This window comes from Phacochoerus africanus, chromosome 3, assembly GCF_016906955.1.
Source record: "Phacochoerus africanus isolate WHEZ1 chromosome 3, ROS_Pafr_v1, whole genome shotgun sequence".
In the NCBI taxonomy this organism is placed as follows: Eukaryota; Metazoa; Chordata; class Mammalia; order Artiodactyla; family Suidae; genus Phacochoerus; species Phacochoerus africanus.
In genome coordinates, this window is record NC_062546.1 from 196,110,906 (window position 1) to 196,123,645 (window position 12,740).

Below are 12,740 nucleotides of genomic sequence, written 5' to 3' on the forward strand. Positions count from 1 at the left end.
CCTAACACATGACTTTCCTTCTGAATCTACCCAACACTCCACACTGGGAAGGATAAGATGTAGAGCCAGAACCGATTCTTGAAACCTAAGAGGATGTCACAAAAGGAGCAAGGCAAACATCAAGGTCAAACCAAAGCTCTAATTACCTTGACTCCAGAGACACAGAGGGAGTCCACTGACACTCTAAAGCCGTATGAAGGCCATCAAGGGGAACATTCAAAGGGAGGTTTTATTTCCTCCTCCAAATCTGAAAGAAGTACCAAACTGCCTCAATGGGTCCCTGGCCAGATCTTTAGAGGCTGAAGAGAGCTGAGGAGGTTGGTAATGTTTCAGAGGAGATCGGGACATTTGGTGAACGTCAAGGTCAATGACTTCAGAGCCAGTTTTCTGACTTTCAACGTCAAGAGAGCAGAGACTCTGGCAGTTTTCCTCACCCTGTTTTGTTGGGGTGAAGCTCTGTGCCTGAAATTTAGAAGGGTTCACAGAACGATGGGGGAGGGAGAGGAGAAGTGGAGAGAAATAAGTGACCATCCAAGATGATGTGGAATGCACTCCTTTTTTTGTGAGCAAGCACAGCTGACAGTTTTCAGATCTCTACAGACAAGCGATGCACAGCCCCACCAAATGCCACAGGCAAAGCCATGTAGCAGTGTTATTCCCAGGGGCTCACGCTCAGCTCGCTGACTTATGGACTGAAAAATAGGACAAAAGGATAAGCATCTTAGGGAGAGGCAAGACACGGAAAGCAAGCCCGCCCCGTTCCAAAGAGACGGTTTTCTTCTCTCTGGCATAAACGTCTAGTAAAGCCTTATTTCTGTATTCCAAGAGGTAGTAATTAAAATCTAAGAATAACAGTCATCCGTCTCCCATTGAGTTACAGAGTGAAAAATCAGGGGCTGAAAAACACCGCCTTGGAAGGTTTTAATCTTCTAAACGGAACTTCGCAAATCCTGGGGACATAATGTACAGCATGGTGACTCTAGTTAACGGTACTGTGCTGCATGACCTGAAAGTTGCGAAGGAAGTCGACCTTGAAAGTTCTCATCTCAAGAAAAAAAAATTCTAACTGTGGGAGGTGATGGATGGTAACTCAACGTCCTGTGATGATTGTTTCACGATATATACATCTTATCGAATACCCGAGATCAACTCCATGCTAAAGTCAATTACACCTCAATAAAACAGGGAGCAGCAATCTAAAAGAACAGGTTCCTGAGCTCCTTGTAAAAGGCTGCCTGCCACACCTGGAAGGATTTCTTTTCTCTTTCTTGCTACTCATTTCACCTATACTGTGATTTTCTTCAAACTTTGCTCTAGAATAAGAGAGCCCCTGAGCACTGAGTCCCCTGTTGTACCTTTTCTTTCTCAATTTCCTTTCTTTCGAAGTGGTAGCTGATTTACAGTGTCATATTAGGTTCAGGTGCCCAGCACAGCGATTCAGTTATGTGTGTATATCTATGGTTTTTCAGATCTCTTTCTCTCACAGGTTATTACAAAGAATTGAGTAGATTTCCTGTGCTAAACGGTATGTCCTTGCTGGTTATCTATTTTATATATAGCAGTGTGTGCACGGTAATCACGAACTCTCATTTATCACCCACACCACTGTTGTAATTTATGCCAAAGAAAACCATGGGACTGAGGTTGCTGAATCCCCTAAGTCTCTTTGAAAGGTCTTGGGAACAGGGACCTCTAATATCTGGTCTGATTTCTGTGGTATTTCACAAGGTTATCACATCTCAGACCCCATCCCAGACCCCATGAGTCCTGGGATCTGCATTTTAACAAAATTCCCACATGTGCACATGAAAGTCAGACATGTCATAGGTCAAATCATCAGAAACAACAACAGGTCGTAAGGTCAAATCGTCAGAAAAGTTTCCGAACTGCTGATGCCTGGTTTTCGCTGTAGTGACTGCAGGCAAAACCCTGCACAGCAGAAGGTCCCGCAGGAGGCTTGCTGCCCAGCAGGGGGAGCCCTGGGGCAAAAGTCCAGAAATCCCCCTTCATTCCTGTTCTGCTTTTACCCTGAATTAGTTCTTGGGCTCTGGGCACATAGCTTAAATCTCTCGCTTTCCTGGTGTTTAAAACTAACCTAGTGGAGAGGCCTCTAAAATCATCCTCCACTCGAAATTTTATGACCCTGGAGACGTCACCCTAATATATTTGGAATGCCCCCAGCCAATGCCCCTACAACTGTTAGCATTTAAACCTTCTGGAAAATGCTGATGCCAAATAGAAATCTGACAAAATATCTATCCTTCGGGACATAATTTTACCATTATTTTTTAAATCATTTATAATAAAGGACTCAAATATGTTGTCATATTTTTGCTACCGGCAAAGATGTGGTCATCCTTCTGTCTCTAACATAAAAGGCAGCCATAGCTTTTTAATTACATTAGCACCATGAATTATAATTTAGACACCAAGTGCATGCAATTCTAGGCGGGCTTATCCTGGACCACTGAAACTGTGACAGCTGGGCTGCACTTACTTTTATGATCTCTGTGTTTAGCATGTTTTCAATATCTATCAGTCTGTTTTTATTACCCATAAAAGCACTTGCTCTCTCAAAGGTCCACAAAGTGGTTTCTACAAGGAAAATCTGTGGGAAATATCACCCATCTGTTATTAGCCAATAATTGCATCTCTGATACCTTCATCCTGGCATTAGTCCAAAGCATCTATTCTCTGGCTCAAAAGTTTTTCATGCGCATTGTCAATAAGCTATTTGTTCTGTCAAAAGAAGGGTTCTCCATCCCCTTAGGAGAACAGTTTCTTAGAATAAATTAGTGGGTTTTTTTCCTCTGTCATGCCACTAACCACTGGCTCATCAAGTATTTTCCCATCCACTAGTATCCCACTCTGACCCTTTCTTGCCGTGGTTCGTCCCCTGCTGAAAGGAGAAATTCTTCTCCAGTGCTGGCAGAGCCATGGGGGACCTAACCCCACCCCCCCATACACCTACGGAACAGAACTATTTGAAAGCATCTCCGCATCCCGATTGCCAGCTGCTATTTTGATGCTAAGAAGGATACAGTGAATGCCTTTCCTCTGATGCTTTGATGGGCTTCCTCGACTATACGCTCACCCCATTTCTTTCTCACAACCCTACCAGGTCACAGTCCTTTTTCAGGGTCTCATGAGGGCTTTTATGGTCACACTAATGATAGTGGAAAAATTAGCTCTTGAAGGAGTGACAGATGAAAGGATAGGACATCTATTTCTGCCCCCAGCACGTTGCAACCTCCTAACCCAAAGAAGAGTTTGCCAACGGTTTCAAACCAACAAGAGGATGGTATCAAAGACTCCAGTGATTCAAATTATTCTGACCTATTTCTTTTTAGATGATAGGGAGAGGACTGGCAGCATTGCTAAATGTGCTCCTAAGGAGTTCTGATAACATTCTGGGTCACGCTGTCTGTGAGAAGGCCTTAGATCCGAGAGTATATTCTGACTTGCGCGTTATAAGCCAAATACATCATGTCCTTTACTTGTTTCCATATTTCCCAAACATGTAACTCAAATTACATATCTACCCAAAAACTCAGAGGACTGGTTTCCCATCCCATGCTTGTCCTTTTGTTCATTTTCTTCATTTGGTCCATAGACAGCGTTTGAGCATCTCCCTGCAGAAAGCACTTTGCTAGTTGTTACAGTGGATGTGGAAGGAATCAGATGCAAATTTGAATGTCACCACCAAGACCTCCGGGGAAGCTTCCAACGATCTCACATCTGAGTTGGACACTTCTCTGGGCTCCCAGAATACACCTGCAAGCCTCTCCCCAAGCACATGTCCCACTGCTCTAGCCCATGATTTACTGTCGGGCTCCCAGCCCCCGAACCTTCCAGCGCCTTCTCAAAGGTGATGTCTTCTCTGAGCAAAGGTGCATCCCCAGAGCCTAGGGAAATACCAAGCACATGACAGGTAGTCACTCCACCTGTGAAGTGGCATCTGAAGTAAAGTGAATCCAAATGATGATGGCTGTAAAGAAACAGCATAGGACACTGTGGTATATGGACTGATTGGCAATGGGGACCTGCTGTCGAGCACAGAGAATGCTACCCCGTATTCTATGACCCTCTGTGTGGGAAAAGAATCTGAAAAAACAATGGGCATGTGTCCATGTAGAACTGAATCCCTTTATTGCACAGCATAAATGATCACACCTTGTAAATCAACTGTATTTCAATAAAACTTTAATTTTAATTTAAGGCATTTAAGCAAAAGAAAAGAAAAGAAAAAAGCATAAGGCGTTCTCTTGCAGTGCCGCAGGTTAAGGATCCAGCATTGTCACCAGCAGCTCGGTTTGCTGCTGTGGCATGGGTTCAATCCATGGCCAGGGAACTTCCACACGCTGTGGTTGTGACCAAAAACAAAACAGGAACTATTAAAAATAAGCATAAATCAAATGTCATGAGCCACATACGAAAAATAAAATGTACAGTGCTTAAAAGGAGAAAGTTTGCACTGAGGGCTTAGGGACAGTTTCTAGAAGCAAGAAGATTTTGGGCTGAGCCTGAAATACAGTTGGGAAGATGGGAGAGCCAAAGGCAGAGCGCTGGGGTAGGGTGGCAGCTGAACATTCCAGACAGAGGGAGCAGCATGAGCAAAGCCATAGAGATGCGAGGGAGGAATGGGGGGAGGGATGCAGGAGCTGTGAGAGGGGCTGAGGCTGGAAGCTAGAGGGCAGCTCTGGCACCCAGCTGACAGCTCACTCATCACTCCACCCTGCAACTCAGAGCTGAAATAAACCTCACAGACAGGAATTTACTGGAGGCCCTAACAAGGAGGCGTATGCATTTGAAAAAGCGGGAAAGATAGAGAGGGGTCCTGCCATTAGGCAGACAGGCTCCTGGAAGGATAGTGTCCCCTACCTAGGTAGCCACGTGGGCTGGAGAACAAGGACAGGAGGTGTTGTTAAGCAATAGACTAGATAACCAGTTCAGGTCCATGATTTATTTCTATGATTTATTCCTACCAGAAGACTTCAGCTATAGAAAGACTAGGACTTCCAAGAGCAGGGAGGGAGGTAACGGAAGGTCAGGAATCTTCCCAAGCCAACATGCTGGTGCTTTTCTCATGCCAGGCCCACACCTCAAGACAGAATGAAGACACAGGCTCTAGAAGGGAGCGAGAGTGAATCCAGGCTAGGACCCCAGCTCAATTCTCTCTCAGAACAAAGTCTGAGGAATCAGCTCTAGTCTCCAATCCAAACAGCCTAAAGGTAATGGATTCAGAAGGCAAGTACAGAGAGATTTCTAAGGAACCCTCTAAGAATGGGGGCCTGACCCCATTTACCTATCAATGTAGACCAGGGCTGAGGAACAGGAAAGCTTTGGGGTATGCACTAAGCCATTATATCACTTATCAGCATTTATTCTTTCAATTAGCTACGTGACCCTGAAATTAACAACAATAAAATCTTTGAGTAAATATATGGTGCATATTTGCTTTAAGGAACTATCAAGGATAGGAAGGTGATAAGCACTGCTCTTGAGACCTCTATTTCCAGAACTATGGTCCATAATCAACTTTTGCATCAGAATTGCCTGCCACTCAACAAAAGGCATCATGATCTGAAATAAGACCCTTTGTCAAGGGCGTCAGAAAACCTTTTTTCTTTTTCTTTTTATGGTGAAGTTCCCGGGCCAGGGGTCAAATTGGAGCTGCAGCTATGGACTACACCACAGCCTATGGCAACACGGGATCTGAGCATCATGGTGACCTAGGCCATAGCTTGTGGCAACGCTGGGTCCTTAACCCACTGAGCGAGGCCAGGAACGGAATCCTCATCCTCACAGAGACAGCGTCAGGTCCATAACCTGCTGAGCCACAACAGGAACTCCCTCCCCTCAGGGGACTCTTAGGCAAACTAAAATTTAAAACCAATCCTGGAGTTCCCGTCGTGGCGCAGTGGTTAACGAATCCAACTAGGAACCATGAGGTTGTGGGTTCGGTCCCTGCCCTTGCTCAGTGGGTTAACGATCCGGCGTTGCCGTGAGCTGTGGTGTAGGTTGCAGACGCGGCTCGGATCCCGCGTTGCTGTGGCTCTGGCATAGGCCGGTGGCTACAGCTCCGATTCAACCCCTAGCCTGGGAACCTCCATATGCCGCGGGAGCGGCCCAAGAAATAGCAACAACAACAACAACAACAATAACAACAACAAAAGACAAAAAAAAAAAAAAACAAAAAAAACAAAAAAACCAATCCTTTAACTTTGTGGGTAAAGGATGCCATTGTGTAGAAAAGGAGCAACAATGAATCAGAGGAAAAAAACAGAAAGTACCTTGTGATGTCAACTCGGCCAAAGAATTGAGCAAACAGTCTTCTGGATGTTGCTGTGAGGATGTTTCTGGATGAGGTTTATATTTAAATCAGTAGATTTAGAGCAAAACAGACTGTCTTCCGTAATGAGGGTGAGCCTCATCCAATCATTTGAGGCTTGAACAAAAGGCTGGCCTCCCCCAGCAAGAGGAATTCTGCCAGTGGACTGACGGCCTTCAGACTCCACCTGTGACATCAGCTCCTCCTGGCTCACCAGCTGACTACCTCTGTCCTAGAATCGCACCTTTGCCCTGAGCCCATGCGTCTTCCCACAGGACTTGCCAAGACTCCACAGTGAATGAGGTCACAATGAACCAATCATCTTAAATACATCTCCTTAACTGATTGGTTTATATATGTGTATGTATGTGTTATAGAACAAATATTAACATTACACACATACATTTTATATCTATATACACATATATATACCATATATATTACATAACGACATACGCATAACTTAGACAAGGATATAGGTATATCCTACGGGTTCTGCTTCTCTGGAGAACGCTGACTGGTACACATCTCTTGCTCTTGAACCGAACGGAATCTAAAGACGCCTCAAGGCTCATAATCAGCAAAGAGCGCTGACCATTTCTTTTAAGGTAGTTAAGGAAACACAGAATAGACAGCAAACAACCTTGGTGATAAAGTTCAAAAAGAAGTAGTGGCCAACAGTCATATTTTTTTTCATAAAGAGAAGAAAAGATCAGAATCAGCCCTTGTAACAAAAGCAGCTTTTCAAAATAGAGAGCTCCCCACAGTGTTACAGTAAACATTTCACAAGGCTTTCCCAGGGTGGTGAGATAGCAATGGACAGCAGCAAAAGCTTTATCACAAACCACCCATCACTGGGAACTGGGAGCTATCCTCCAGCAAAGCCCATCTGACAAAAGAGAAATGAGTTCCATTACCAAATGAGAGTTGTGTGGAAGCAACAGAACTGCTTTTATTTTGATGGATGATCTAACAAAAAGATAGAAACACGATTAGAAACAATAGCATTAAACCACCAAAAAGCACTCGTTCTGTTTTGAATGCTGGAGTTGCTTCTTGCATTAGGTGGAAGGCTGGACTTCATAACTTCTAATTTTAAGAAACTCTATAATGAAGGAAACTGGAGAACAACGGTCTTTCATTGCTGGAAAAGCTCTTCCTAAGTTGCTGCAACAGCCATGACAACAATCAAGAAAGCCACGGGGCTCAGAGAGACACAGAAAAGATCACTCACCCTTCCCTTCCCACTCCTGCCATGGCTGGTTCAACTCCCACAGTCTATCTCTGGGGGAAATAGCAAGACTGGCTTCCAGACGGTTCTCTCAAGATAACGATGTGGTAGTTTCTGTAAGTGGACATGGTCACTCCAGCCTAACCACTTGATTAAAGTCTCTAGGGGTAACTAACCATAATGTCTCAGACAAGTTGGCTGGCCACAATTTCCTGAAAGTCACCAAAGGGAAATGCAGGCTTCGACAGACATCAGCAGCAGCAGAGGCAGTGCACTTTACAAGCTCCTGGTGAGCAACTGGGAACAGGGGCAGAGGATGGAGGTGTTATCTCAGAGCCCAGCACTCAGAGTTCTTCAAAGGAGCTGGAGCCTGAAGGAAGCTGGGCTCACATTGGTATGGATTCCAAGGTTTTTGCATCATTTTTAAACAAAAACTTCAAAGCGCTCTGGCAGTGTTTGCCAAGTTACCTGCCAGGAGGTAAATACTTCGACTACCTTTTCTTTCTTTTTTTTTTTTAAATGCAACCATAATTAATTTACAAATTCTACTACCTTTTTTTTTTCCCCAGCCATTCCCTTAGGCATGTGGAAGTTCCTGGGCCAGGGATAGAACCCCCACCACAATAGCAACCCAAGCCACGGCCGTGACAACGCTGGATTCTTAACCCATTGCACCGCATGGAAACCCCCTCTTTTTTAAAAAAATTTTCTTATTATAGCTGATTTGCAATGTTCTGTCAATTTCCAATGTACAGCAAAGTGATCCAGTCATACATATATACTCTTTTTCTCGTATTATCTTCCATCATGTTCTATCAAAAGTTAGATATAGTTCCCTGTGCTGTACAGTAGGACCTCATTGCTTATACAATGTAAATGCAATAGTTTGCATCTACTAACTCCAAACTCCCTGTCCATCCCACTCCTTCTCCCTCCCCCTTGGCAATCACAAGTCTGCTCTCCAGGTCTATGAGTCTGTTTTTATTCTGTGGATTGGTTCATTTGTGCCGTATTTTTAGATTCCACATATAGGTGATATATGGCATTTGTCTTTCTCTTTCTGACTAACTTCACTTAGTATGAGAATCTCTAGTTGCATCCATGTTGGGGCAAATAGCATTATTTTGTTCTTTTTCATGGCTGAGTGAACACACACACACACACACACACACACACACACATCTTAATCCATTCATCTATCAATGGACATTTAGGGTTTTTTTAAATTATAGCTGATTTACAAATTCTACTACCTTTTCAAGGAGACCATTCTAAGCCACCAAGCAGAGCCTCTTAACTACAGCTTTCATGCAAATGACACTTGCAGGCAGGCTGCACGCTTTAAGACAACAGGGTGACCGCTTTTCAGATGCAAAGCTCCCCAGAAGGGTCTTCTATTATAAGGGAAAGCTCACAAGGAATCTTAACCATTCGTCAGTTTCTCATTGAAGGCATTTCTCTTTCACCAACGTGATATTTCTGAGGGCTCAGCGGGCTGCAGAATCACTGGAATACGCAGAACGAGCGCGGGGAAGACCCGTGTGCCTCCACTGTGCTGCCCCACTTGGAAGGTCTGACACTTTTCCACCTCCAGCAGTTGGCTGTCCTCAGCCTCTCACGTTCATCCCTTCTAGAACCTCCTTATGAAACATGCTCCCCACTGCTTCCACCATTCCTCACGTTTCTGCACCCTTCTCCAGCCTTGACTGTCATAGAAGAACGCTCAATACCCTTTGCTTCATTTATTTTCCCACAAATAAATAAATAAATAAAGCTCCCCCTCGGGACAGAAAAGAGGCGGGTCCAGGTTGGCCGAGACCAAAGAAAACGGGATCCAACAGGGCAGGCTTGGCTTGTGAAAGAAATCTCACACCTCACCGCCTGGCTTCAGGCCAGGCACCTTTCCCTCCCCCAGGGACTTGGTTTTGGCTTTGGTTTACATTCGTGCTCTTTTTCAAGGATTTAGCAGAAAGTATTATCCCTGCTACTTTCTCAGGCTCCTGACCACATTCAGGGGATAATTTATGAGGGCAAGGGTTAGGGGTTAGGGTTAGGTATATGAAAGCACTGCCATATTACACCTAAGACACCAAAATCACAGGTTTTCCCAAGATAACATGAGTCCTTGAAAGTGTCTTCCAACCAGCCGCTCCAGCCCTTTTGCTTGTCCAAGTTCACACCGCTGTTACTGAATGAGCTGACATTACCACAAGGAGAAGCTGCCAAAGAAAGTTGACCTGTGCTATTTATTGATCTAAAATAAACCATGCTTTGGGGGGGGGGGGTTGGGGAATCCACTTTCTCGTAATATGAACCCCAATGGAAATATGCACAGGGACTGGGGAGAGGGGGATGGAGAAAAGGATGCAGGAGTCAGGAAAGGATGCCGAAGGTGGTGCGAGTGATGGACATGCCCTGATGGAAGCGGCCCCCTTGTAAGGCGCAGTCTCCCTCTTTGCCGTGGACTTAAAAAGTATGCACAAGCACAAAGCTGAGAGTTGAGTTTTACTGGGGGCACAACAAGGGGGACTCTGGCTCGGAGGTAGCATTTCAGACAGCTCTGAAAAACCTCTCCAGAGAGGTGGGGGCGGAGATGTCAACATATATGTGATTTTGGTGAAGGGGGAGGTACAGGCAACCAAACACACATTTTTACAGACGGTCGCTGCTAGTCACGAGGAGCAGGCGTCCCCATGAAGGAGTTTACTGCTTTTCTAGACACAGGGAGTTGCAAGAATTGAGCTCATGAAATCTTCTCCTGAAAAGGTCTAGCTGAAGACCTGTTCTGCCAGAGCACAGAGGGCCTCGCTCCTGGTCTCCACCCTGAGCTCCATTCCGGGGGCGTTGCGAGTTGGCATCCACAGTGGCTCAAGTTTCAACCCGTGTAGAGGCTGATGGCAAGTGCCCATCTCCACTGCTCAGGTGTGTTTTGGACCCCAGCTGCCAAAATCCTCCCAAGCAGCTCAATACTGATAGCAAAGCCTGGTCCTTTGCTAGCCTGACTCCTGGGCCCCAGCCCCGCAGCCATGTGACCTCAGCTGCTCAAGAGAAGGGGGCCAGGGCTCAGGTCCTCCAGCCTTTGCATACGGCTCTGGTCCACAAAGCTGACATAGTGAGTCAGCCTTTTCGCCTTCTGGTGTCTGGCTGCTCTCTGTTCCTTCTCTTATGTCTCTCTTCCTTGTCTAGCTCTGCATCAGCCTTGCAGAAACACAAAGTCTAAGGAGGGAACAAGGCCACACCTGGAAATAGATGACTCCATCTTACCTTTTCCCTCTTCTGTTTCTCTTGATTCTGCTACCAGATACAATGATTGATTACTTCTTACAAACTCTCTACTGCACCAGAGCAAGGAGGTCTAGCACCACACAAATTGTTTAAGATTTACTTTTAAAATGATGGCAAAAGATATATATGTTGCATACAAACAAAAAAATTCTTTTTTTTTTTTTAGGGCCGCACCCGTGGCATATGGAGGTTCCCAGGCCAAGGGTTGAATCGGAGCTACAGCTGCCAGCCTACACCACAGCCCACGGCAACACCGGATCCTTAACCCACTAAGCGAGGCCAGGGATCGAACCTTCATCCTCATGGTTCCTAGTCGGGTTCGTTACCACTGTGCCACCACAGGAACGCCCCAAACAAAAAACTGAAACCGGAAATTCAGAGGGATTTTCAGCAAATGCACTTGCTTTCTTGACTCTTTCATCCTTGAGATGTATCTTTTTTTTTTTTTTAAGAAATTTGTTCTTTCTTTTAAAGCTCACAGGTGTCCCCTTACCTCTGATGGCTTCGTGGTGCACCTTCCTTTTCCTGAGCACTCGAGGTCATTTGCACGACTCTCCCCTGGCACACAGGTGCTGGCCTTCACCACCAGAGTTAAGCGCAAAGCCACAATCGATTTAGTAACAGAGTCATTCACAAAACCTAAAAGAAAAGGGGACAGTCAGAAATGTAAAGATTGACCGGCATTCTTTTTACAAGGCTGTGTATACACTTTACAAGTTTGGCAGACAAAACAAAACAAAATGTAGTGAGTCAGGCTGAGGAATAAAGCACGTGGCGAGTGGCCACTGGGACCTTGGGCCGTTACGGTCAGCCACTCGTGATGGTCAAGCATCCTGAGGGACTCTGAATACCAAGTAAAGGAGACTCAGGCACCTTGAAGCGTTTGCTTTGTTCCTGCTCATGGCCCCTGGGGACAACTCGATCTCTGAATTCCATCCCGACATTAGCATCTTAGAATTCCCTCTGCTTTAGAACCTTGTCTTTTCTCTGAGTCACTTGCTGGCATTGCCCAACTCCTCCTCCTCCTGGCTACTCTGGATGGTCACCAGCACTAAATCTCCCCAAGGCCACACCCTGCTATTGGCCTACAAGCCGCTCCCTGCCCTCACAGTGGGCATGCAATGTGGGCACATATTCTATGAGGGATTTGTTAATAAATAGCTTCCTCTATCACCAATCTGAGTGCATGCGCAGTATCCTCCTCTGTTGTACGGTTTTAACCATCTAACCAAACAGGACAGATCACGTTGAATGCTGATCGCAAGCCCATCGATGCGTCATATTATCACTGAGTGATCTTTATGTCCAGTGCAATTATTTGTCCATAGTAGTAGCAATAAATAACAGCCTCCAACTGGAATAAGGAAATAATGCTATAAGTATTCAATGGTATAGGAGTCCCCTGGCGGTGCACTGGGTTAAGGATCCAGTGTTGGCTCAGATTGCTGCTGTGGCTCGGATTCGATCCCTGGCCCAGGAATTTGCACATACCACAAGCATAGACAAAATAAAAAATTTTTTAAATAAAACTGAATGGGGCTCTTCAGACCAATCAAAACATATGCTTATCAGCTTTAATAGAGAAATAGAGCCTGGTACAATGCAGGGGTGTTACCAGAATTCATATTCTGAATGACATTTTTACACATAAAACAATGGAGGTAAAATAAAATAGTAATTATAAAGGTATTTTTCATATCTTTGCTTTGTTCTCTAGTTTTGTATTAAATTACCTGAAAAAATCTATATTTAGTCTTTACTAAGAATTTAGATCACAGAATGCTTTAAAATTCTCTATAAAAGGCCTCTTTCCAAAGACAATTTTTAAAATTCTATTCAACTATGAAATTTACTGAGCCAGGAGTTGCCATCGTGGCTCAGCAGGCAACAAAC

General features: G+C 44.9%; 1 protein-coding gene across 1 annotated transcript in view; it reads right to left on the reverse strand.

Annotated features, from left to right (window-relative positions):
- The window catches only part of DNER (delta/notch like EGF repeat containing), a 344,618-nt gene that overhangs the window by 167,731 nt on the left and 164,147 nt on the right, over positions 1-12,740 (reverse strand). Inside the window, exon 5 of the mRNA XM_047773688.1 lies at positions 11,341-11,486. Within this exon, the coding sequence (XP_047629644.1) occupies positions 11,341-11,486 (146 nt within the window). The remainder of the gene's footprint in view (positions 1-11,340; positions 11,487-12,740) is intronic.